This window comes from Diceros bicornis, chromosome 38 (assembly GCF_020826845.1).
Source record: "Diceros bicornis minor isolate mBicDic1 chromosome 38, mDicBic1.mat.cur, whole genome shotgun sequence".
In the NCBI taxonomy this organism is placed as follows: Eukaryota; Metazoa; Chordata; class Mammalia; order Perissodactyla; family Rhinocerotidae; genus Diceros; species Diceros bicornis.
Genome location: NC_080777.1, coordinates 2,715,394 through 2,742,638, shown reverse-complemented (window position 1 = coordinate 2,742,638; position 27,245 = coordinate 2,715,394). Strand labels below are relative to the sequence as shown.

The window sequence follows — 27,245 nt, the reverse complement described above, 5'->3', positions numbered from 1 at the left end:
AAACTATGAATAAAAAGGATAATCTCCCAGCTGGACTCCATCAAGAGAGGGTTACTGTAGAATCTTTATCTGGCAAGCCATGTTTAGAAGGACTAAATGTCAGGGCTTCACAGAATGCAATAGAGGAAAGATGTAGGGTTAGAGATGGTAACTAGGAGCCACATCCACATACCACCTGTAGCATTATTATTTAATGTTTTTCTTTAAGTCAACTCACTTTTTCAAATTTTTTTTTGTGAGGAAGATCAGCCCTGAGCTAACACCCGATGCCAATCTTCCTCTTTTTGCCAAGGAAGATTGGCCCTGGGCTAACATCCGTGCCCATCTTCCTCTACTTTATGTGTGGGATGCCTGCCACAGCATGGCTTGACAAGCGGTACGTAGGTCTACGCACGGGATCTGAACCTGCGAACCCTCAGGCCACCGAAGCAGAGTGCATGCACTTAACCACTATGCCACCGGGCTGGTCCCATCAACTCACTTATCTTAACCTATGTATATTTACGTAAAAAGGAAAAGAAATTTTGTATCAGTCCTATACAGGGAAGAAGAGTATGGCTAGTGGTGTGTGTGTGTGCCTGTCTCTCTCTGTCTTACTACAGAAGAGATTTAGTGTGGACAATTGTTTAAGACTCACTAGCACTGAATTGAAATTTCCCTTCACTAAATCATCAGCATTACAAGAGAATTGAAGAAAGAATCACTTACTCACTAAGGATCCAAAATTACACCATACCATGTCTGTACCTCCTAAATTCTCTCACGCACCACCAGCACTCTAAGAAATCTCAAACCAACCAACAAGCAGAGAACAAAGCAGTTGGACTGGATTATGTGTGAGTACACTGCACACTTCTCCTCTGTACCATATCAGAGATAGTAATACTAATAATAAATATGATTTTAATTAATAATAATAATCACACAAACCCTGTAAATTCTTCATTATCCATGTTAATAAAGAAAAAAAATTAAAACTAAACACATTTACATTTGTCATGGAACCAAGTACCTCTCATTAGAATTCACAGATATGAAAGGCTGAGGAATAAAGCAAGGAAAAATCCAAATAGCACTTCTTTTGAGCTTAGGAACGTAGAATGTGGCTAAAGGAAAAAAAATACAAAAGATTTACTTTCTTAATTCTCATTTGTTCAATTTAAAATTAAGATATATTAACTTTGAACATATCAAATAAAAAGAGGGCAGGATAGAAACCTGGAAGTAGTCTAAGATTCTAAGGCATGGGTTACTTGTTAATGTCATCTGTACTCATGATTTTAGCTCCCATCTATATACTAATGACTCCTAAGTCTATGTCTGCAACCCAGATGTGCCCCTGAGTTTCAGACATACATCTAAGTCTCTGGTGACATCTCCATCTTCACAAGCAAATATAACACGTTCAAAACATAACATTATCTTTCCCCTCAAATTCTATCTTGCCCCTGGGTTTATGAAGTTGGTAGCCACTAACTAGGAAGTTATCCAAGAGAGGAAACTGTGAGTGATCCAGGACCAGTCTTATTGATTACTCTTGATTACTCCCCATATCTAATCAATAACCAAGTACACATATTGCCCCCTTTAAGGAATTCACGTAATACGTGTTTTTAATGGAGTGCTGTTTACGCAGAATAGAATTATATAACCAAATATCAATTTAGATTAGTTACCAAGACTGCTAATATTCAAATAGAGTATAAGAAAACATGCGACACTGCTAAATATAGGGTAATCCTTCTTAATTATTTAAGCTAAGTCTTAGGAAAATTATAAAAAACCCATTAAATTGTATATAACTGTGTGTTTGTGGGTATGTGCGTGTGTGTCTATCTCCTGACTTCTGCAAACAAATTTAAGACAGATAAGTAGATACAGAAGACGTAGGATAAAGGGCTGTGTGGCAGGTCTGACTGCCCACTCAATTATCACTTTTTACTCCTCCTCCATCTCATTGAGAAGAGCCCTCAGTTTTGATCAGATATAGAGCAGGCATGTGCCTTAAGGAAGACCAGATTGCCCAGCCTTGGGATGAGAAGCTTTCCATTTCCCTTGCCAGCAAGTGGTTTAGGAAAAGCCCCATGGAACTCTCTGGCCAATGAGACATGCTGGTAAGTCCAATGGGGAAAGAGCTTTTGAGAAATATTTCACTGCCTTAAAAAGGGACATACAAACAAGTGCTCTCCTCTGGCCTTTGAATATTTTTTTATGAGGATATGATGCCTGGAACTGTTGATGGCATCTTATAACCTGAGACAGCAGCCAGAGGCTGAGGATGCAGAGCAGAATGGGTGAAAGAGCCTGGGGACCTTGACCATCTTGGTGAGCTGCTGAATTACCCAGCTCTTCAAATTGTTCATGTAGGATAATAAATTTCCTTTCTATTTAAGACATTCTGACTCAGGTATTCTCTTACTTAAGACTGAACTCATCATAATGGGCACAGACTAAATAAGCATGTGTTTTCCAGTTTTGTTTTGTCTTTTAAAATATTCCATGCTTGCCATTTCTTCTCTCCTAAAAGAAAACTACAGGAAGTAATTTACAGTAGCCTTTCTGATATAGGATAAACAGAAGTTAAACACATCCATGTGGGGAGGGGAGGAAGGTCCAATTCACTGAAAAACTTCAAAGAGGGCTGGCCCAGTGGCATAGTGGTTGAGTTTGGCACTGTCTGCTTCAGCAGCCCGTGTTTGCGGGTTCAGATCCCGGGTGCGGACCTACACCACTCATCAAGCCATGCTATGGTGGCGACCCACATACAAAATATAGAAAGATGGGCACGGATGTTAGCTCAGGGCCACTCTTCCTCACCACAAAAAAAAAAAAAAGTTCAAAGGAACTGCATGTTTAGGTTGCCTCTTAAAACATTATAATCACTCAAGTCCTTAAAGTTCTCTCAAAAGCAGCTAGTTGATTTGTCTTCAATTTATTTACTTTGGAGCTTTTCTTAGTAAAAACCGGACAAATATGGGTGTCAACTAGCATCACTAAAGAAGTTTATTTTACACTCTAACATCCATGAGAAACCAATCTCTAGGACTGAAACCCACAGGGCTCACTTTGGATTCATCATTCTAGAACAGAGCGAGGAAGTTCTTCAATTCATTTTCAACCTAGGCAAACAATCTTTAATCGCAGGGCAATTACCAGCATGGTGTTCTTTTGCAATTACTGCCTCCATCTATGAAAGCACTTCTTACACTGTGATATCTAAAAATAAATTAGAAACTCTCCCTAAAACAAGTTTAAGTTTACTTTTTAGCACACATGATTATTGCTCTCCACTTTAGAAATTTATCTCTCTAAAAAATCCATTTGAATACTTGGGGAAAAGCCATTTTCCCTCTAGGTGAAACGTGATTTTTCTTATTTTAATTTTTCGTATAAACTTTTTGTAAAAATTAGTTTTTCTAATTATTCTGAATTTTAAAAATTTTCTTACAAATCCTAACCCTGCCAAAATGCTGAGTAATACATATGATCTAAAATTTGGAAAAATTAACATTTAATATGAAATTACACTGATGTTTTGAAGCTATTCTTCCTTAAAAAAACTATTGAGTGACTCAATACTTTTTATCCTGTGGTAAGGAGGACAGAACAACGGGGAAATGGGTTTATTTGTAACAAGAAGATTTAATTAGACACCAGGAGGAGCTTTCTGAATAAAGCGCCTTTCTAAGGGAGGCTGTGAAGGGCACATTTTCTTCACGCGTTTATGATTTTATTGACACTTCCCATGATACCCACTAACATCATGGGAAAGTTCTACAGCCTCATCTCTTTGGATGCTATGGTTCCATATAATGGGCCAGAGAAAGGGAGAACTACCATCTGAGCTCTAATTAAAAATGGCATCATCAGACCTCCAGATGAAAGACACAGCGATGGGTATGGCTATTCTCTTGCGGTTAGCCAGCCCAATCACTTACACACCACACACCAACCAGTCTGTGAGAAATCATAACCTTTCTCAGCCTTCTGCTACCAGTCCATCCAAAGAGAATGATGGCATAATAAAAGCAGTGCAAACACAAATGTAGGAGTCGAAAATGAAAAGCAGTAAAGAGGCTGGAATAAAAAACAGTAAGTGAAAAACAAATATATAGCACTTACTTGAGTTCCCATTTTTTTCTCAAGAACTCATGAGAAATACTGTTACCATTCATGCAAAAATTATAAAGTTCTGTTGCACATTAGAATCAATTACTAAACAACTAACATGGGGCAAGCGTTTACGTATGGAATTTTAATGCTGGGAAGAACCTCTGGTGGTCCAATGTTTTTCTTTGGCAAGTTAATAATCCTCTTCTCCTCACTGTAAAGAGACTAAATCTAAATTAGATGCTATCTGTGTCCTCTTTGTAGACTCTGAGGTGTGAGGACAATTTGATTGTGGTATCTCTCACTCTACTGACCCATCCACGAATGTCACCCAAGAAGATCTAACTTCAAGGAAGAAGATGAACTTCTGAGGCAGAGGCATGAAGGGGCTTCAGGACTGAGCTCAGGCAGACCCCGTAGAATTTGCATACTAGTGAAGGGCCAGGGCTGGAGCATGAGGACCAATGAGCTTCCCAGGAAGGAATTCATCCTAAAAGGGAGAATGAGAAATCAGGGTATGCCCTGGGCACTGCAGGAGAGAGGCAATTGTGAGAAAGACACATTTCCTGTCCTTCAGTTCCATCTTAGAGCCTGGCCTCCGTAAAGTAACAGGGTCCCAGGAAGAGAAGCTGGGGGCGGGGGGCCGGGCAGTAAGATAAAGTTGAGGTTTCCACAGTAAATCTCAAAGGCACTGGAAGCATAAGGCAGCGCTACTTGGAAACAAGGGGTCAGTGTGGAGCACGATATTGGGGGGAAGAGATTCTCTGCCATTTAACAGAGTGGCTCCAGCGCACTGGCACAACTCAGCTTTAAGGAGGAAGGTACGTTAGACAAGGCAATCACAGCTTCAGCATCTGAAATTGTCTTCAACAGCAACAGAGCAGCATCCCAGTAGCAAAGGTGACCTCAGTGGGGGCCACAATCCTCAGTCTCTTTCTCCTTCAAACAAGCCCATTGGCTAAAGCAACACAATTCTAAATGTAACTAGAAATCTACTCTGCTCATACCAAAAAGGAAATGTCTTTCTGGATTAATAGCACAAACAGCCACCCAACAGTGTTATCCTAAAGCCCATTTATCTTCTTCTGCTTCAGTGTGGAAATACGCAAGCAAGAGATTCAGAATATGTGCTGGGCTAGGTACTGGCCTACTTATTTCAGTAGAAATTAAATCAATGAATAGATATAAAGAGTCATTATTCCCTCTCCACGAAAGACATTTAACTTTCCTTTTCAGTAATTTTATCAATGAAGAATTTTTAAATCATTTTTTTGGGGACCAGCAATTCTATTCAAATAGTTTCTTACCAATAGCAAGTTTCGAAGCAAAGGAAATATGTGTTCATTATCACGAACCTTTTATTCTGTGAGCAAAAGAAAACAACCAAGTGTATCATCTGAAGCACCAGATCAGAAGCCCAGAGACTCTTTAAAAGTTGCCACAATGGTCAGCTTTTCGCCGTGCTCTGTGCCTTCAAGAAACAAATCTTCCTCTTTTGCCATTTAAAAACAGGAAGGAGACTGAAAGACCAAACTAAAATCAGTGCATTCTCACCCCAGTAGCTCATCTCCATCTATAAACCTTTTCACCTGCCTATGTCCTTAACACTCCTACCCAGACCTACCAACTTTCTTTCCTGGATCTCAACACCAATTCTGTGACAGTTATTCTTTTTTTTTTTTTTTTTGAGGAAGACTGGCCCTGCACTAACATCTATCGTTAATCTTCCTCTTCCTCTTTTTTCCCTCCCCAAAGCCCCAGTACGTAGTTGTGTATTATAGTTGTAGAGTTGTAGCTCTTCTACATGGGACACTGCCTCAGCATGGATTGATGTGTGGTGAGCAGGTCCGCACCCAGGATCCGAACCGGCAAACCCCGGGTCGCAGAAGCAGAACATGCTAACATAACTGCTACGCCACTGGGCTGGCCCCTGTGACAGTTACTCTAAACCCAATAAAAAATCAAGTAAAGTGATGTATCCAAAGAGAAAAAGTTATCCTAATAAAATAGGAATGGCAGCTACATAAAAGTCTTAGAGAGCAAGGGCCTGCCTCTTTTGAATGCCTCTGTGTGCATTCTTCATTGTTGATGCTTCATCAGTAGTAACACTAATTCTTCAGGAGACTTATTGCATCTGCTCCACACGGCCCCTGAGCATCTACCTTTCTTTCTTCCTCCTTTACACTCAGAGGATACATGGGCTTCCTATTCATCTTTGTTTTTGTTAAAGAAAATGGGCACAGTGATAGTAAAGCATTTCTTTCACAGCCACTTCCAGCAAAGTCCTGGGAATTGTTATCTTATCTTCACTCCATTTTTGTAATATTTCCTAGAGTGAAAACTGCTACAACCATAATGATAACTCATTTCGTTTTTTGGCTTACAGCTTGTTGGGAGGAGCACAGGTGTGCAAGCAGACGAGAGTGGGAAAGGAGCACCTTGAAATGAGAGACGGGAGACTCCACAGACAAATGCACATTCTTCACACATTCACACTCCTGAAATGGCACACCAGAAGTATGTCTGCCTTGAAGTGCTACACTTCCCAAGCATTTCAATGCCTATCTCACCAATATTTCCTTCTCTTTTTGCTCACCTTTTCTTGGTTCTGCTTGGAGATGTTTTCTTAATATGAATGGGCTAGTGTTGAAAAGATTCCAAGTAAGGTTTCAAAGGAGATTTCAAACCTCAGAGGATAGCATCTAGGCTCTGAAAAGAGGACACTGTGATGGATGACAATGGAAGACTTCTCTTTTCCACACACAGGCCAAGTATTCTTCATTTTTTTTGTTGGTGAGAAAGATTAGCCCTGAGCTAACATCCGATGCCAATTCTCATCTTTTTGCTGAGGAAGATTGGTCCTGGGCTAACATCTGTACCCATCTTCCTCTACTTTATCTGGGACGCCATCACAGCATGGCTTGACAAGCGGTGAGTCAGTGTGCGCCTGGGATCTGAACCTGCGAACTCCAGGCCGCCGAACTGGAGCATGTTAACTTAACCACTATGCCACTGGGCCAATCGTCAGACCAAGTATTATAAGCATGAAAAAACAGGTTGGAAAATAATGCCAAATTGGGAAACAGAGAATATTATAAGACTTATTAACGCCCTAATGCAGAGCTTGATTCTCCACAGCAGGCCACTAATACTGGAAAAAATAGAAGAAGGAGAGTATCTGTATACACAAAGAGGAGTGCGTGTGCACATGCACAAACACTCATGTACACATACTATATTAGGATACGATATAAAGTCACTGCACCACTCAGCATGCCCTATTATTTGCTTAGTAGAAAACTTCTTTCCATCAACTGAATGAGGATTTATGGGCTGGATTTACAAATAAGATATTTCAGGAGTTTTATAAAAAGTTCAAATGAAGATGGTCATCTTTATCAAAATACATGTATTGAACTTTCACTGGACATATGAAACTACTGAATATTTCTCTTATTGCAGCCTTTTAGCAGTAGACTCAGTTGGGGCTGGAAATTAAACATCTCCTTTTTAAATATATGTATGAAAAAACATCTTTAAGAATAGATTAAGAAAGTATAGGAAAAACATAAGATGAGCCTGGAACATTTTGTAGTACCAGAAAGTAAGGAAGTGCTCAAAAAATAAAAAGATGGGGACATTTCCAAGGGACACAGGAGACAAACTGAAAGAGTTCCCAACAGCCAAAGCAGGAACAATTTAAGGAATATCATCAGTAACATCATGTGGATAACATGTACCCCTTGATCTTCTCGATATGATGAGAAGGGCACTTTACCCCGTGATAGTCTTTCCAAAAACCCATAATCAGTCTAAGCATAAAAAAAAAAAAAAAAATCAGACAAGCCCAAAGTGAGGAACATTCTACAAAATACCTGAGCAGTACTCCTTAAATTTGTCAAGGTCATGGGTTTGGGTCCAAGACGGCAACCTATGAGGCTCTTAAATTCAACTGCTCCAATGGGCACACCAAGTCTACAGCTACACATGAAACAACTGCCTTTGAAAGAATCCAGAAACTAGTTGAGTGACTCCTACACATCAGGCAAATGGGAAAAAAACACTAAGAAACAGTAGGAAAGGCTGAGACACACTCTTGCCATAAACCCCACTCCTGGCACAGAAACATGTAATCAGGAAGAAACTCACATCTTCCAGCTTCAATCTGAGGAATGAAGGGTATGGACTCAACATCTAGCACCCCAAATTCTAAGACTTCCACCAGAGGGACAGGTCTCCAAGACACCTAGCTCTGAAAGCCAACAGGGCTTGCATCCATGAGACCCACAAGACTATAGCAAACAAAGAAATAGTTCTTAATGGGTTCATGAGAACTCATTGTGACTCTCCTCCCAGGGCTCAGAGCAGAGGCAGCAGAGAAAAATGCGCATCTCTCAGTCTTTCCCTGAAAAAGACCAATTTTCATATCTTAAAAGCTGCAGCCTGAGGGTCAAGTTTCTAATTTAACACACATCTAGGGGCCTAATGCAATCCTCTCTGGAAACCTGGGAAGCTGGTGGGCACCATCTTCACATTCTTCCTCTGCCCTGCTCCAGGGGACTGATGCTTCCCTGAAAGGAGCTTGTGCACACATTTGGCACCCCAGCTTTTGTGGCTGCTGCCCAGAGAATGCAGCTCTTGAACGCCTGGCTCTGGTGGCCAGCCAGCCGTGTGCTGGAAGGTTCGACAGGAATGTAGCAAACAAAGAAATAGTTCTTAACCAGCTATCCTCCCAGGGCTCAACACATAAGAGAGAAATGTCCATCTCCCAGTCTTTCCTAGGAAGAGGCCTATTTGCACACTTTAAGGCTGCTGCCTGAAGGTCTGGCTTCCAATCAGCCTCCATCTAGGTGCTGACTGAGATCCTCCCCTTTGGGACATTGCCAGGTCTTGGCACATCCTCAACTACTAGGGAGCCACTAAGAACAATGAAGGCAGCTTGGACAATCAGAAAGGTTAGAGAGACAACCAAGATCTGGGACCTGGCTGAATGATAAGGTTCATCTCCTACATGAGACCATTCCTTTAAGACTGAGAGAAGTGGCTGTTTTATCTAATGCAAAGACACCAACAAAGAGAATCAAGGTTAATGAAGAAACAGAGAAATATGTTACAATCCAAAGAATAAGATAAAATTCCAGAAACAGACCTTAATGAAACAAAGATTAGTGACCACCTGATAAAGAGTTCAAAATACTGCTCATAAAGATGCTCACCACGGTCAGAAGAACAATGCATGAACAAAGTAGAATTTCAACAAAAAGATAGAAAATATAAGAAAGAACCAAACAGAAATCACAGAGCTGAAAAACAAAATAACTGAACTAAAAACTTCAAGAGGTGTTTAACAACAGACTAAAGCAAGCAGAAGAAAAATTTAGTGAACTTGAAGATGGGGCACTAGAATTCATCCAATCAGTGGAGCGAAAAGAAAAAAAATGAAAATGAGTGAAGATAATTTAAGCTACTGATGAACACCATCAACAAGACCAATATTCACAAACTAGGGCCCCAGAAGGAGGAGAGAGAGGCAGGGACAGAAAGCTTACTCAAATAAATAATGGCTAAAAACTCCCCTAACCTGGGGAAAGAAACAGACACCCAGATCCAGGTAGCCCAGAGAGAGCCAAATGAAGTGAATCCAAAGAGACCCACACCAAAACACATTATAAATAACTTGTCAAATGTTAAAGACAAGGAGAGAGGGGCCAGCCCAGTGGCGTAGTGGTTAAGTTCGGTGCACTCCACTTCAGTGGCCTGGGGTTCATGGGTTCAGATCCTGGGTGAAGACCTACACCACTCATTAAGCCACACTGTGGCGGCAACCCACATACAAAATAGAGGAAGACTGTCACAGATGTTAGCTCATGGTCAGTCTTCCTCAAGCAAAAAGAAGAGGATTCGCAACAGAGGTTAACTCAGGGCCAATCTTCCTCACTAAAAAAACAAAAACAAAAAAATGTTAAAGACAAGGGGAGAATCTTAAAAGCAGCAAGAGAAAAGCAATTTGTTACATACAATGGGATCACCCTAGGACTACCAGTAGATTTTTCAGCACAGACTTTGCAGGTCAGAAGTGGGTAGCATGATGTATTCAAAGGGCTCAAAGAAAAAAAACTGCTAACCGAGAGTACTCTACCCAGCAGTGTTGCTCTTCATAATTAAAGAACAGATAAAGAGTTTTCCAACAAGTAAAAGCTAAAAAAGTTCATCACCACTAGACAATACAAGAAATGTTAAAGAGACTTTTCAAGCTGAGATGAAAGGATGCTAATAAGTAACAAGAAGACATATGAAATTTTAAAACTCAGTGGTAAAGGTAAACATATAGTTAAATTCAGAATACTCTAATGTTGTAATGGTGGTGGGTAAATCACTTATTAGTCTAGTCTGAAGGTTAAAAGACAAAAGTAGTTAAAACAACTATAACTATAATAATTTATTAATGAGTACACAAGGTAAAAAATATAAATAGTGACAACAAGAACATACAATGTTGCAGAGCTTTAGTATGCATTCAAACTTAAGTAATCAATTTAAAATAAACATTATAAATATAAGATATTTATACATGCCTCATGATAAGCACAAAGCAAAAATCTGTAATAGACACACAAAACATCAAGAGAAAGAAATCTAAACATAATGCTACAGAAAGTCAGCAAATCACAAATGGAAAAGCAAAGGAAAGAGGAACAAAGAAATTAAAAACAGCCAGAAAACAATTAACAAAATGGCAATAGTAAGTCCATATATATCAACAATTAGTTTAAATGAAAATGGACTAAATTCTCCAATCAAAAGACATAGAGTGAATGGATTAAAAAAAAAAACATGCAATAAGCGACATACTGCCTACAAGAGACTCACTTCAGATTTAAGAACAAACAGACTGAAAACAAAAGAAGAAAAAGATATTCCATGCAAATGGAAACCAAAAGAAAGAAATAGACTTTAAGCCAAAGACTGTAATAAAGAATGTCATTATATAATGATAAAGAGGTCAATCCAACAAAAGGATATAACATTTGTAAATATTTATGCACCCGACATAGGAGCACCTATATATATATATAAAGCAAGTATTAAAAGACCTAAAGGGAGAAATAGACAGCAATACTATATTAGGAGACTTCAATACCCCACTTTCAACAATAGGTAGATCATCCAGATAGAAATCAATAAGGAATTATTGAACTTAAACTACACATCAGACCTGATGGACTTAACAGACATTTATAGAACATCCCATCCAACATCAGCAAATACACATTCTTCTCAAGTACCAGGATAAATTATACATTAGACCACAAAACAAGTCTTAATAAATTTAAGAAGATTAAAATCATTTCAAGCATCTTTTCCAACTACAATGGTATGAAACTAGAAATCAATTACAAGACGAAAACCAGAAAATTCACAAATATGTGGGGATTAAAAAATGGTACTGAGTCAAAGAACCAATGAGTCAAAGAAGAAATCAAAAAGAAAATCAAAAAATATCCTGAGACAAATGAAAAGGAAATACAACATAACAAAACTTATGGATGCAGCAAAAGCAGTTTACAGAGGGAAGCTAATAGTGATAAATGCCTACATTAAGAAAGAAGAGCTCAAATGAACAACCCAACCTTACTCCTCAAGGAACTAGAAAAATAAAAAACTAAACTCAAAGTTAACAGAAAGAATGAGATAAAGATCAGAGTGGAAATAAATGAAATAGAGACTAAAACAACAATAGAAAAGATCAAAGACTAAGAGCTGGTTTTTTGAAAAGATAAACAAAACAGACAATTCTTTAGCTAGACTTACCAAGAAAAAAAAGGAAAGGACTCAAATAAATAAAATCAGAAATGAAAGAGGAGACATTACAATGGATGCCACACAAATACAAAGGATCATAAGAGATACTATGAACAATTATACACCAACAAATTGGACAACCTAGAAGAAATGGATACATTCCTAGAAACAAACAACCTACCAAGACTAAATCATGAGGAAATAGAAAATCTCAACAGACCAATTACTAGTAAGGAGATTGAATCAGTAATCAAAAACCTCCCAATAAGGAAGAGTCCAGGACCAGATGGCTTCATTGGTGAATTCTACCAAACATTTAAAGAAGAATTAACACCAATACTTCCCAAACTCATCCACACATTAGAAAAGGAGAGAAAACTCTCAAACTCATTTTATGAGGGCCGCATTACCCTAACACCAAAACCAGACAAGGACACTACAACAAAGGAAAATTATAGGCCAACACTGCTGATGAACATAGATGTAAAAATCTTCAACAAAATATCAGCAAACCAATTTTGACAAGAAATTAAAAGGATGAAACACCATAATCAAGTGAGATTTATTACAGGGATGCAAGAATGTTTCAACATTCGCAAATAAATCAGTGTGATGCATCACAGTAACAAAACGAAAGTTAAAAAAATCATATGATAATCTCAATACATATATGTAGAAAAATCATTTGATAAAATTCAACATCCATTAGTGACAAAAACTCTCAACATACTGGGTGTAGAGAGAACGTACCTCGACATAATAAAGGCCATATATGACAAGCCCATAGCTAACATACTCAAAGGTGAAAAGCTGAAAGCTTTTCCTCTAGGATCAGGAATAAGACAAGGATGCCCACGCTCACCACTTTTATTCTACAGAATATTAGAAGTCCTACCCAGAGCAATTAGGCAAGAAAAAGAAATAAAAGGCATCCAAATTGGAAAAGCAGAAGTAAAACTGTCACTATTTGCAGATGACATGACACTATATACAGAACACCCTAAAGACACCACCAAAAATCTGTTAGAACTAATAAATGAATTCAGTAAATTTTCAGGATAAAAAAAAATCAATATACAAAAATCTATTGTGTTTCTATATACTAATAACAAGCTATCAGAAAGAGAAAATAAGAAAAGAATCCCATTTACAATTGTATCAATAAGAATAAAATACCTAGGAGTAAATTTAACCAAGAAGATGAAAGAACTATACACTAAAACTGTAAGACACTGATGAAAGAAACTGAAGAAGACACAAATAAATGGAAAGATATCTGTGAATATTGTTAAAATGTCCATACTACCCAAAGCAATCTACAGATTCAATGCAATCCCTATCAAAATTCCAATGGTATTTTTAACAGAAATAGAACAATCCTAAAATGTGTATGGAACCACAAAAGACCCTGAACAGCCAAAGCAATCTTGAGAAAGAAGAACAAAACTAAATGCATCATGCTTTCTGATTTCAAACTATATTACAAAGCTATAGTAATCAAAACAGTATGGTATTGGCATAAAAATAGACACATAGATCAATAGAACAGAATAGAAAGCCTAGAAATAAACCCACACAGGCATGATCAATTACTTCACAACGAAGGAGCCAAGAATATAAGGGAAAAGACAGTCTTTTCAATAAATGGTGTTTGAAAAACTAGACGGCCAAGTACAAAAGAATGAAACTGGACGCCTATCTTACACATACACAAAAATTAACTCCAAATGGGTTAAAGACTTGAATATAAGACCTGAAACCATAAAATTCCTATAAGAAAACATAGGTTTATAGGTCTTGGCACTGAGTTTTTGGATTTGATACCAAAAGCAAAGGCAACAAAAGCAAAAATAAAGTGGCGCTACATCAAACTAAAAAGCTTCTGTACAGCAAAGGAAACCATCAGCCTAATGAAAAGGCAATATACGAAACGGGAGAAAATATTTGTAAATCATACATCTGATAAGGAGTTGATATCAAAAATATATAAAGAACTCATACAACTCAACAGGAAAAAAACAATTTGATTAAAAAATGGGCAGAGGATCTGAATAGACATTTTTCCAAAGAATACATACAGATCCATACATGAAAGACATACATGACATACATATATGAGACATACATGATAAGATACTCAACATCACTAATCATCAGGGAAATGTGAATCAAAACCACAATGAGATATCACCTCACACCTATTACAACGGCTAGCATCAAAAAGACAACAAATAACAAGTATTGCCGAGGATGTAGAGAAAAGGGAACCCTTGTGCACTGTTGGTGGGAACATTAATTGGTGCAGCCACTATGGGAAACAATATGGAGGTTTCTCAAACATTAAAAATAGAACTACCATATGATTCAGCAATCCCACTTCTGGGTATTCATCCAAAGGAAACATAAACAGGATATGGAAGAGATATCTGCACTTTCATATTCATTGCAGCATTATTCTCAATAGCCAAGATGTGGAAACAACCTAAGTGCCCATTAGCAGATGAATGAATAAAGAAGACATGATATTTCATGAGAAAGAAGAAATTCCTGTCATTTGTGACAACATGGAAGAACTTGAGGGCATCATGTTAAGTGAAATAAGCCAGAGAAAGACAAATACTGCATGGTATCACTTATATGTAAAAAAAAAAAAAGTCAAACTAATAGAGAGTAGAAAAGTGGTTGCCAGGGGCTGGTGGGTGGGGAAAACAGGGAGATGTTGGTAAAAGGGTATAAATTTTCAGTTATGAGATGAGTAAGGTCTGAGGATCGAATATAAACATGGTGATTATGGTTGATAACACTGTCTATCTAATTGAAATTTGCTGAGAGTAGAACTTAAATGTTGTCACACACAAAAAAGATAAATATGTGAGGCGATGGACGTTTTCATTAACTTGCGGTGGGAATCCTTTCACAATAAAAATGTATATCACATCATCACGATGCTCACTTTAAATATATTACAATTTTGTTAGTCAATTACACCTCAATAAAGCTGAAAAAAATGTCAAGGTCATGAAAAATGAGGAAAGCCTGAGAAACTGTCACAGAGCAAAGGGTGACTGAGGACACTTACAACCAAATGCCAGGTGTTATCTTGAAACGGATCTTAGAACAGAAAAAGGACATTAATTTAAAAACTGGTGAAATTCTAATACAGTCTGGAGTTTGGAATTTAACATTAAAGGAAACTGAAATTGGGTGAGGGATGTACAGGAAATGCCTTTACTATCTTTTTTTTTTTTTTTTTTGCAAGCAGACATCTCAATTTATTATTTCAGAGTGACATACACTGCAAGGCAATCAAACCATCATTTGTAAAGTGTTTGATGGGAACATGTAATAAATGATAATATTTGGAAATTTTAACCCCTCATTCTTTTTTTTTTTTTAATTTTTGTTTATTGCAATAACATTGGTTTATAACACTGTAAAAATTTCAGGTGTATATCATTGTACTTCTATTTCTGCATAGATTACATCATGTTCACCACCAAAATACTAATTACAACCCATCACCACACACTATCTTTGCAACTTTTCTGTAGATCTAAAGTTATTCCAAAATAAAAGTTTATTTTCTAAGACACAATGTATTAGGAATCTTAAAGGACAGATTTTAACCAGTGAGTGCACATGTCATGGATTACAGCAAGTAGATCTTAGGGAATGAAAAAAGGCTGGAAACAGACAAGTCAGGAAGTCATAGTAGGAGATTCTTAATGATCACGAGTGGCAGGTCTTTAGGGGGATTTTAGCAGTTTTGACACATTCTCTGCTGCAGAGTGTCTTATAGTGTCTGATCAAGTGCACTCAGCCAGAGCAGGGCAGAGGCTACATAATGAACCAGCAGATTTAGGCACGGCAACAAGTCAGACCCAAGTATTTGGGGAAATTAAATTAAAAAGTTAATGTTCTCCTCTTGCCTAATTAAAACTAAGATATAGAGAAATTAAAACCAAAAAGATAATTCACTGTAAATGATAGCAGCAGATATTGGAATCGGTCACTAAGGTGGCCATGAAACCCCCATTTCCCAAGTCTTAAAAGAAATGGATGGAATCTCAACCTTTGGATGGTTCAGATGCAGCCTTGTCTATTATAATCTCCATGAAATATTTAATCATAACCCTTTTCAAATATTTTTTTTTTTTTTTGGTGAGGAAGATCAGCCCTCAGCTAACATCCGTGCTAATCCTCTTTTTGCTGAGGAAGACTGGCTCTGAGCTAATATCCATTGTCAATCCTCCTCCTTTTTTCCCCCCCAAAGCCCCCCAGTAGATAGTTCTACGTCATAGTTGCACATCCTTCTAGTTGCTGTATGTGGGACGCGGCTTCAGCATGGCCGGAGAAGCGGTGCGTCAGTGACGCGCCCGGGATCCGAACCTGGGCCGCCAGTAGCGAAGCGGAGCGTGCGCACTTAACCGCCAAGCCACGCGGCCAGCCCCCATAACCCTTTTCAGTAGTTTCTCTTAGACCTTTTGATGCTTCTTTCCACTGAATTCTTGTTGCATTTAACGTCTGCCGCATTTATCTGGCAAGCAGCATATGCCACCTTGTTCCTTCACTCATGTGTATAAGTTCTGCCTTCCTAAGCACATATTCATTCATTCACTCACTCTTTCAATAGTCAAGTCAATCAATATTAGATGCCTACCAGGCACTGTGCTGGGTATTAAGGGTACATTGTTATGAATAAGACACCATTGTTGTCCTCAAACTTTCCATTGAGGCAAAAGATAGACAATTAATCAGCCAATTTAAAAAACAGTGTGTTAAGTGCTATAACAGATGCCTGCCCACGGTGTTATGGGACCACACAGCAGGGGCACCTAACCAGACTTTAGGTTAGGGGTGAAAACATTTGAGTTCTGAAGGACTACACCATAAGCAACCTGAGGTCAAAGGCCCAATCACACACCTTATCTTCCCAAGCCTGAGGCTCAGTTTCTTGCAGAGAGCAGGAATTGGAATGTTTGTTAACTATGATCATAATAATATTGATAATATGGATCAAGACAATAATAATGGCTTGGATCCAAGATACAAAGATGAACAGGGCAGAATTCCAACTCTCAAGGAGCTTTTGGAATTTTCCCTGTTCATCTTTGTATCCATCATGCCAATCACAATTTCTGGGACATCCCTGGCACTCAAACGTTTGCTGAATGGATGAGCTTTCTTAGACTCCCCACATCTAGTCAAGCACAAGTCCTATGAACTCATATTTCTTGCATCTGTGCCTTGTCGGCTTTTCTACTTCCACCATATCCTTTTGTTACTTCTCATCTCTACCACCAAAAGAGACTTTACACTGGGCCCCCCAGTTCCAGGTTCTCACTTCTCAACGCTGCATGCCACCAGCAGATTTTCTGAACTGGACTTGCCAAATAGAGTGCCTATTGAAATTTCTCCCCTTTGCTTGCAGAATAATGCCCAGTGTACTCAACTTACTATTCAAATCCTCAAGCCCTTGCCCTAATCTGACATTGTGGATGTTTTCACATCCAACATTCCCTTAAACAAACCCTGTCCTCCAGTCAGACTTGATAGCTCACTGGTCTTCCAAACAGGATTTTTGCTGCAGATTCCACTCAAAAGCCTTGGTTCAGGCCAGTCCTACATCGAGCATCTCTTCTTCCTAGGTTCCTAAGGCCCAAAACAAACCTTTGCCTAGCTCCTCTGGACAAGGAGTGATTTAAGGTTTCTCAACCCCAGAAGGTTACGATTCACTAAACAAGTGCTCCTGAAGGGAGCTCAATAAGAATTTATTAAAGAGGGAATAGTCTGGTGGGGAAGGCAAATAAACACACCATCAGAACAGAGTGTAATATGTGCAATGGGATGACATGGAAGATTGCCTAAAGCAAAAGGTGAGGATGTGGAGAGGAAAGGACCCTGGAAGTCATACCTGAAGAGGTGACAAGTAAGAGTCACCCGTGTGAAGACAACAGTGACAGAGGGCATCATGGCCCAAGGTCTATGGACTAAAGAGAGTAGGATGAGAGAAGCATAGAGTCTGAGGAGGGATAGGAAGAGATAAGTAGTAAGCAAGGGGAAAGGCACTATATACATTTTACTTTTTTTGGTAAACTATCACGGAAATATACACAAAGTATGCAAATCTTCAGTGTATAGCTTGATAAATGTTACTTTGTAATCATCTCCTAAAAAAAGAGAGAGAATGCTATTGGCCCCACAGAAGTCTCCCTAGTGCCCATTTATCCTCAAAGGCACTCATTAATTCTGACTTCTATATTCATAATTTGACTGTTTTTTCACATAAATGGAATCATACAGCCTATATCTGTCTTCTTTCACTCATTAACTATATATCTGAGTAAAACCACATTATTGCATATACATAGACAAATACATATATATAATCAAACCCTTTTCATTGCTTAATGTATTGTATTGCATGAATAAATGAGTTAATTATCCATTCGATTATATTGGATATTACAATATTAGATATTAGAATATAGGATATTCTACTATATTGGATAATAGAGATGCATCCTATTGGGGCTACTAAAATAACCATTCAATAAACATTCCTGTACATGCCTTTGGTGCACATGAACACACATTTGTTTGATATGTACATAGATATTTAATTGCCGGGTCATAAGTTATACATGTGCTCAAATTAGTAGATACTGCAAACAGCTTTCCAAAGTGGTTCTATGAATTATAGTCCTTCCAGAAGTTATAAGAGCTCCAGATGTTCCTCATTTTCATCAACACTTATTGTCAATCACTTTCATTTCAGCCATTTTGGTGACTGTATAATGGTGGATGATTTTGTTTTAACTGTTTACTTCCTTGATGACTGATGACATCAAGTACCTTTTCATACATTTATGGCTATTTAGATATCCTCTCGTGCAGTTCTTGTTTAAATGTCTTGCTCACTTTTCTGTTGGGTTGTCTATGTTTTTCTTATTGATTTGTATGTGCTCTTTATTTCTTCTGGATAAAAACCCTTTGTCATAGAATGTGTGTTGGAAATATATCTTTCCGCTTTGTGACTTGCCTTTTCACTCCCTTAATGGAAGCTTTTATAGGCAAAATTACTTAATTTCAATGTAGCCCAGTTTACTAATCTTAATAAATTGGGACCATTAAAACTCCTTAAGAATTTTTTTCCCTAGTCCAAGTTGATGAAGATTTTTTATTATATCGTTTTCTAAAAGCTTCCTTGTTTAACTTTCTAATTTAGATCTACAACCCAAGTTAAACTGAATTTTGTGTGAGGCATGAAAGAGAAATCAAGATTCATTTTTTAAGATAGACATACAATGGACTCAACACCATTTTTTAAAAGAACATCTCTTTCCCATTGCACTTCTGTGCCTGCCACTTTTGTCATAAATCAAGTCCCTGTCAATAATAAAGTATACACAGGTCTGTTTGTGCACTCTCTATTCTCTCAATTGATCTATTCGTTTATCCTTGCACCAATATCACTGCTTTACTTAACTCAGCTTTCTAATAAGTTTTGCTATCTGGAAGCAGTCCCCTAACTTTGCTCTTCTTCATCAAGATTGTGTTAGCTATGCTTGGCCCTTTGCATTTCCATATAAATTTTAGAATCATTTTTCCACATGCGACAAACTTGTTGGGATTTTAATTGGAATTGTATCTACTTTATAGATCAATCTAGGGGAGAATTAAAAAGAGGTCTTACCAGTCTCCTTAAGTATTTGTTATTTTTATGCCAGATTTATTCTCAGGTATTTGATATTTTTATGCTAATGTAAATTGTGATGGTTTTTAGTGTTATTTTGGAATTCTTTTTTCATAATTTAATTTTGCACATTGACTTTGCATCCAGTGGCTGTGATAAGTCCAGTGACATTATTAATTCATTACCTATATCTATAGTTTATTTTGGATTTTCAAATTACACAATCATGTCATCTGTTGATAATGACAATTTTATTACTTCCTTACCAATTCTTATATTTTTATTTCTTTTTCTTGCCTTGTTGCATTGGTCATGACCTCCTGTACAATGCTGAATAGAAGTGATGATAGTGGACATCTCTGTCTCACTCACAATCTATGCAAATAATTTCAATATTTCACCATTAACCATGATTCTTTTTAAAGAAATCCTTTATCAAAATAACAAAGTTTCTGTTTCTTCCAGTTTGTTGAAAGTCTTGTCATTCATGGATATATAATTTCATCAAATGCTTTTTCTTCATCTATTGAGACAATCACATGGATTTACTTTCATTCTGTTAATGTGATAAATTGCATTAATTAACTTTCAAGTTTTATATCAACTTTGCATTACTAGAATAAAATCAACATTGTTATAATACATTATCATTATGTATGACAGGATTCATTTCTTATCTTTTTAACTGTACTTTATCCTTGTCTAAACAACAAGTCCTTGGAAGGCAGTGTTTTATACTATTTTTCTGTATTATCCATAACACTGTAATCATATTATAACTGTATTTATAAAACTGTAAACAACTTGAGGGGAGAGACCCTGCTCTAATCTTTGCATATTCTCTACTGTTTGGAACAGAGTGTATGTCACATAAATGCTTGTTGAACGAAAGTCCTCATAATCTCCTAACAAAGTGTCTTTCACATAAAAGACACTCTCAATAAGCATCTGTTGATGATGAGTGTGCCAGTTCATACTTTTTTTATTTCGATGAGTCCCATCTTCTCATCTTGAGTCCTCATGTTATTGTTGGATCAGACCTAACAACTTACTGGCAGGAGCACAATAATAGCTCAGTTCAAAGAAACAGTATGTTCACAAGGCTCACTGTCTACTTTAGAGACTAAAATACCATATTTATCACCCAATGGCCATGCCACCCAGTCCCATGATACTCAGTTGGGTAGTTCAACTCAGGCCCACTTCATATGTTAGGAAGCAGTGAGATTTCTCACATGGACGTAAGTCTACCTGGGAAAGTTTGCCATGTTCTTCATTCTTCGCCATATGCCTTGCTTAAGGGCTTGATTTGTAGTTTTAGAAATTGGGCTCATTTTTCTCTGTTTCTGAAAAAAATTAAAATGTACTTTTTTGGTGAAAAGGTCTGTCTCTTAACAATCACAGTTTGGCATTTCAACTGTCTCTCAACATCTATGTTGTGCTCTAAACTCTCACAGCACAGTCTGTGTCGGTATGAATCTTGAGCAATTCAGTAATTTTAAATGTCCCCAATGTATACACCTGAAGCACCATTTCTGAGCTGAAATCTTACCACAAACTCTACCTCTGCCTAGCTATGCCATCTATCAGTCAATTCAGTACGAGAACATAACATATTACAGCTACCACCTTGTCTCAGAAATTCAAAAGATTCATCAGCTTTCTCAATCTTTGGAGCTAAAACAGAAGAACTGACAATTGTTACACAGGTTTAAACCTGAGATAGATATAGAAGTCTGTAAAGAGAAGAAAAACTTGTAGAGAAACTAGCCAGAAATTGGTATGTGGCTATTATATGGAAGAAGGGAAGAAAAAGAAATCTTAAGTCCAATAGCCTTGAGCTTCTTAAATTAAATATACTAAATATGATATGTCACAGACTGTAAATATGTTAAAATGAGTCAATAAGCCACACCCAACAAAGTTCAAAGAAGTCAAAGTTTCTTCAAAACAAACTGAAATGTCAATGCACAGTGAGAGAGGTCCATTAGTGGATAAATCTATGCTACTGATAGCAGTGACAAACACGGTAATGGACGCAAGCCTGAGATCCAATAGAACACACTCAAGAGACATCTCAACATTCATTTTTGACTGATGAGTTGAGAGGCAGAGAATCCTGCCTCAGCCTAGACTTTGTCTGTTCTGTTGATCTAAAACCACAGGAAATAATCCCAGTAAATTTTAAATATTCTCTGCTTATTTGTTTGATTTTTTTTTAAGATTATTGCTAATTTTTTTTTTTGAGGAAAGTTGGCCCTGAGCTAACATATGTTGCCAATTTTCCTTCTTTTTTTTTTCTTTTTTCTCCCCAAAGCCCCAGTACGTAGTTGTATATTCTAGTTGTAGGTCCTTCTAGTTCTTCTATGTGGGACGTCACCTCAGCATGGCTTGCTGAGTGGTGAGTAGGTCCACGCCCAGGATCCGAACCAGTGAACCCCAGGCTGCTGGATCGGAACACACAAACTTAACCGCTGTGCCATTGGGCCAGCCCCACTTGTTTGATTTTTAATGCAACATCTTAACGATTCATTCTCTTAGGTTGAACTCTGTTTTTTTGGTATGTTCTTGATCTGCTCTGTGGGGTATAATACTTTCACGAATCTGCTCTGTAGGACATAAATGGCATTACATAATATGAGCCTAGACCATGGTAACCAAGTTCGATCCAATCCATTTATTCTCTGCTCATCATGTGAATAATTTATTCCAGGAGGCAAGTGTGCACTTGGCATTTATTTACTATTTGCTGGTAACCCAAACTCCATTTAAGCAGATGTAAATTCACACTTAGAGGAGACAATTTTTTTCTAAGTGAGGCACTTACTAAACCAAGCAAGATATTAAGGCTCACTACAAGTGTGAACATTAAGGGTTCTGTCTTCTACTCTTTACAAACTCTCTCTTCTGCTTTCTCTTTCAATTTTAATAGGCTTTCTGAGCCACCATGCAGATAAATAAAATACAGCTTGATTTAATTCTACCAGTACAGAGCTGGGAAGGAAAGCAGGGGTTGGAGATGGGGCAAAGAGCCAGTCTCTGCTAGCAGAGAATGGGAACAAGAAGAGTCAGCCTCAGAATGACCAGGCAGAGAGCAAACAGAGGGCCACACAGAGAGTCAGGACCAGGATAGTGAGCTGGCCTTACCGGCAAAAGGATGGGAAGCAATTACACCTACAGGGCCTGTGTGTTGAGCATTTAACGTGGGTCATACACTGTGCTAAGTGGTTTATGTGTTGTGGTCATCTTAATGAAGTAGCCTAACTAACTAACTAATTAGGAGAGGACCTAACTACCTAACTTTAGAGCACTAACTTTGGATGGTCTCTTTCTCTTTCTTCTGGGTCTTGGTTGAATTCCGTTTCCTCATCCTCCTTGAAGCAAGCCTTAGCCATGAAACTCGCTTTGGCCAATCAACATGAGTCAGATGGATGTATCACTTCTGGATGGAAGCCTTGAGAGACACTACATGATTCAGCAGCTGAATCCTGGTGAATCAGGATTGAGTTTCCATTAGGCCAGGCAACTAAGACGAGGAAAACCCTCTGCTGCTATAGACTGGATGTTTGTGCCAACCCAAAATTCGTCTGTTGAAATCTAACCCCCAGCGTGATGGTTTCAGGAGGTGACACCTTTGGGAGGTGATTAGGTCATGAAAGTGGAGCCCCCATGAACGAGATTAGTGCCCTTATGAAAGAGACCCTGAGAGCTCCCTTGCTCCTTCTGCACTGAGAGGACACAGCAAAAAGACGGCTGTCTGTGAACCAGGAAGCAGACCTTCATCAGACACCAAATCTACCGGCACCTTGATCTTGGACTTTCCGGCCTCCAGAACTGTGAGAAAGAAATGTTCATTGTTTAGAAGCCACCCAGGCTATGGCATTCTGTAACAGCAGCCCAAATGGACCAAGACACCTGCCAACCTGCACAGACGAGAAGCATGAGGTAAAAATACACTTTTGTGGTGCTGAGCGCCTGACAATAGGGGACTATGTGTCACTGCAGTATAGACATGGGCTGCCTCCTTGAATCATCCCAGCAATCCTGTGGCTCCTTTATGGAGGAACGTGACTGTACATGCCAGTGACTGTGAGTCCTTTGCCTAAGATCCGGAGTTACTAAGAGATGGAGTCAGAGTCTAAACCCAGGTCTGTCTCCCAGAGCCTCACTCTTAACCACACTTTGGCAAAAGCTAATTGAATAAGCAGGAGAGAAAATAAGGCAACCCCATTTTCATAAATGGCATCAAAAAACTTCCACAAACACAAGTGGCATAAAACCAGGCAACTAAGAAGAGCAGCCTCTGCAACTCTCCCATTTTGTAAAAAAAAAAAAAAAGAGTTCAAACAGAACATATACCACAAAAGGACACCAGCCTAATGTTATGCTGTCTTCTGGGATAGTCAAACCATATTAAACGGTGACTCTCAAAGTGACCCCTCCCCAGGGAGGGCTGACAGAGCAGGGTTGGGTTAGGGGGTTGACGAAGTGGCCCCATGCTCCTCTTGCTTTGCTAGACCATAATCCTTCAGTTTTACATTATACTTAAAGTAAATATGGGATCCTACAGAGAATAAGACATCTATGGTTTCCCAAATCTAACCCCTTCTAAAGCCATAAGCGTTATGATGCAGAACAGGAAGCAAAAGATTCTAAGAACCAAGAGCACTATTTGCAGCTAATAAGACAATGTTCTACACACGGCCAACAATTTTACTTCTTTCTTAAATTTCCAGGTGGAATTTAAAGTCCAGAATCCATGGGACAAAAACAACTTCCTTGTAGCTTCTCATTATGACTTAAGAATGGAAGAATTCCTTCACATACATTCATTTCTTAATGGGTGTTCATCCTAGGTATCGACCAACGAATGAAAGGAATCAAATTTAAAGATGGGTTGAAAGTAGTCCAGTCCTCGACCAATTCATGTTGCTTTTCTCTTGTCCAACCCAGGGATTGGTCCTGTACCCTTTAAACTAGGAGAGGAGAGATCAACTACTCTCATTTTTAGCAAAGTGGGTAGAAATATATTCTGTAGCTGTCACTCTACATTGCGTTATTGACTTTCGGATTAAGTAATGTCTCTGAAGTCTGGGCAGAGTTCACATGCTGCCACAGTTCATTTCAGGGAATTCCGTTATTGCGGAATTGACTGAATACGTGTGTCATTTGAAGCCATAACTTATTTATGCCCTTAGTACTAGATCAGCTTTTAAAGCACCAGCAAAATAACAGTAGGCTGTTTTCATGCACATGATCTCCATCATAATTATTAATTCACTTTTAATATGATAAAAAATGGTCATCCATTTGATGAGACAGATCAAAGGGGTGTTTTTTAAACTACTATCCATCACCTCTGAACTTCATATGACACATTCATCTTCACTTGGCAACGTCTAAATTTGAAGGTGCCACATATGTTCAGAATGTTGTCGATAATAAAGTCAACAGTATATTTTCATGCTTTGTGTGGCAAAATATACTAGCTTCATTTGTTATGGGTATTTTCCCAGTTTTATTGAGAAGGTGACATACACCACTGTATAAGTTTAAGGCGTGCAGCATGACGGCTTGGTTTATTGTGAAATGATTACCACAATAGGTTCAGCTAACATCCATCTTCTCATATAGATACAATAAGAAGAAAAGAAAGAAGAAAAGAATAAAGGAAAAAAACTAAAAAAAAAAAAATCAATTACTCAATATCTAATTATCCAATTGAAAATATCTAATTATTCAATATCTAGTTCAAATACACACCTAATTAGAAATTAGCATCAAACTACCAGAAACATCATACTGTACACAATATATGATATATAATATAAACACCCAGAGCTTGAATTCAAATAAAGTTTACATTTTTTATGCTAATTTAATTTTTTCATAGCACTTTCATAAATATATTTCATTTAGAATGTTTGTAGATATTTCAAAGGAGTAAGAGAATATCACAAAAAATGTCCTTGGAAGCAAAGCCCCCTTTCTAATTGAAGGCAAGTACAGAGGAAAATATCAGAACAGAATACAAGAAATATAGTTGAGAAAGCAAACAAAAATGCTGAGTTGATTTAAATAACAAATGAGGTGACTGATTTTTTTTTTTTTTCCCAATAAATGCAGTGCTCTCTTTTGGAGCATCTGAGTGAAGAAAGCATAGACCTTCACACACTTTCAAACAACCAGATCTTCCTCCCCTTGGCTAACCCTCAGGAGGGGCTGAGCGTCCTGTACTGGTCCAGAAAGGTGAGGCTGCCATGCCACCCTGCTATGACTTGATACTTTCAATGAAAACCTAAAAGTAAGAAACCATTTAAGTATAATGCATGCAGCGTCTGGGACTCAAGAAGATGTAGTCATAGAAGGTTGCACTATTGGTTTTCAGTAAGAATAAAGGAAATAGATCAGCTAAAAGCACAAGTTGCCAATGAACACACATTCAGAGTGAAACCAAAATGAAGATACATTCTATCACCATCTAAGGCTAGCCCATTCTCCCCCGGAAGTACCAAAACTAGATAACATGAGGATGCCATTTACCCCTGCCTTAAACTAATAACACCACCAGTTCCTTTGCTAGTTCTGTAGCTTGTATTTTTAAGTGGATACCGTTGTCTCTCAAACAACTTCCTGTCCTAGAAATCTCCTTCAGTTACTTCCATGTCTTAAGGATCTGAGGCATCCCTTTGAGGTTAGGAAATGTTTCTCCACACACAAGACAGCTGCTCCCCAACTCAAGGCTTTAAACTGGAGCTTTCAGCGACTTAATCAGACCCTCAGAGACAAGGTAGAGACCTTCCTTTCAGGTTAAGAGAAATACCCCTTGCCAGGCTTCCTCCTGAGACGCTGGCTGTTGGTGCAAAGCCCAGGAGAAGAGGAGAAGCAAATGGGGGGCAGATAGGATTCAGGTCGGGGCAGCGGTAAGAGATGTGAGAGTTCCAGAGGTTCTCGTTCTTATCTTTTTATCATAATTGGCGATGTGACCCAAATACAAGGGAACCTCCACATTCCATTAACAGACTCAATTTGGAATTTGCAGCTCCGCGGGAGGAACTAGCATCCTCTCCGCAGCTAGTTGCGCTGCACTCTTGAGATAATTCTCTTTGTTTCATTTTAATATTTGGTTTAAGGAGATGTTGATGGGTCAGATTTGAAACTGTGGATCCACTAAACTCCTTTTAGGGGGATTTTTTCCTTCCCAATGCGGAGTCTTGTAGGGGCTCAGCCCCGGAGCCAATAACGCTCCGCAGGAAGCCCAAACTCTTCTGGAGTGGAGGTCCTCGCTCGCCAGCTCCCACCCTCCAGAGGGGCGGCTTCACGGAGAGCAGGGCGATCTGCTCTTTCTCTCGCCTTTCTCCATGCAACGCGCACATCTCTCCCTAATCGAGCTCAGGTAGAGAGGATCGCCCACTGCTCACCCCAGAGGACACTCTGCAGAAAACTCTAACGGCTTGTGCGCGAGCCCAGGCTGGGTCGCCAGCGGTGACAACTTTACGAATTCTTTAATTTGTTACTTTCTGGACAGAGTAAAACAGCCCCAAAGACCCGGGCAAACGCCCCTCTAAAGCCCATTACCGTGCAACGCCAGGTTCCTCGGACCATGCTTATGGCAGTTCCCCTTCCTGCTCACCCC

General features: G+C 38.5%; 1 protein-coding gene across 1 annotated transcript in view; it reads right to left on the bottom strand.

Moving 5' to 3' along the window:
- Positions 1-26,985, bottom strand: part of PLD5 (phospholipase D family member 5) — a 368,734-nt gene extending 341,749 nt beyond the window's left edge. Inside the window, exon 1 of the mRNA XM_058533886.1 lies at positions 26,911-26,985. Within this exon, the coding sequence (XP_058389869.1) occupies positions 26,911-26,985 (75 nt within the window). The remainder of the gene's footprint in view (positions 1-26,910) is intronic.
- Positions 26,986-27,245: the final 260 nt, after the last annotated feature.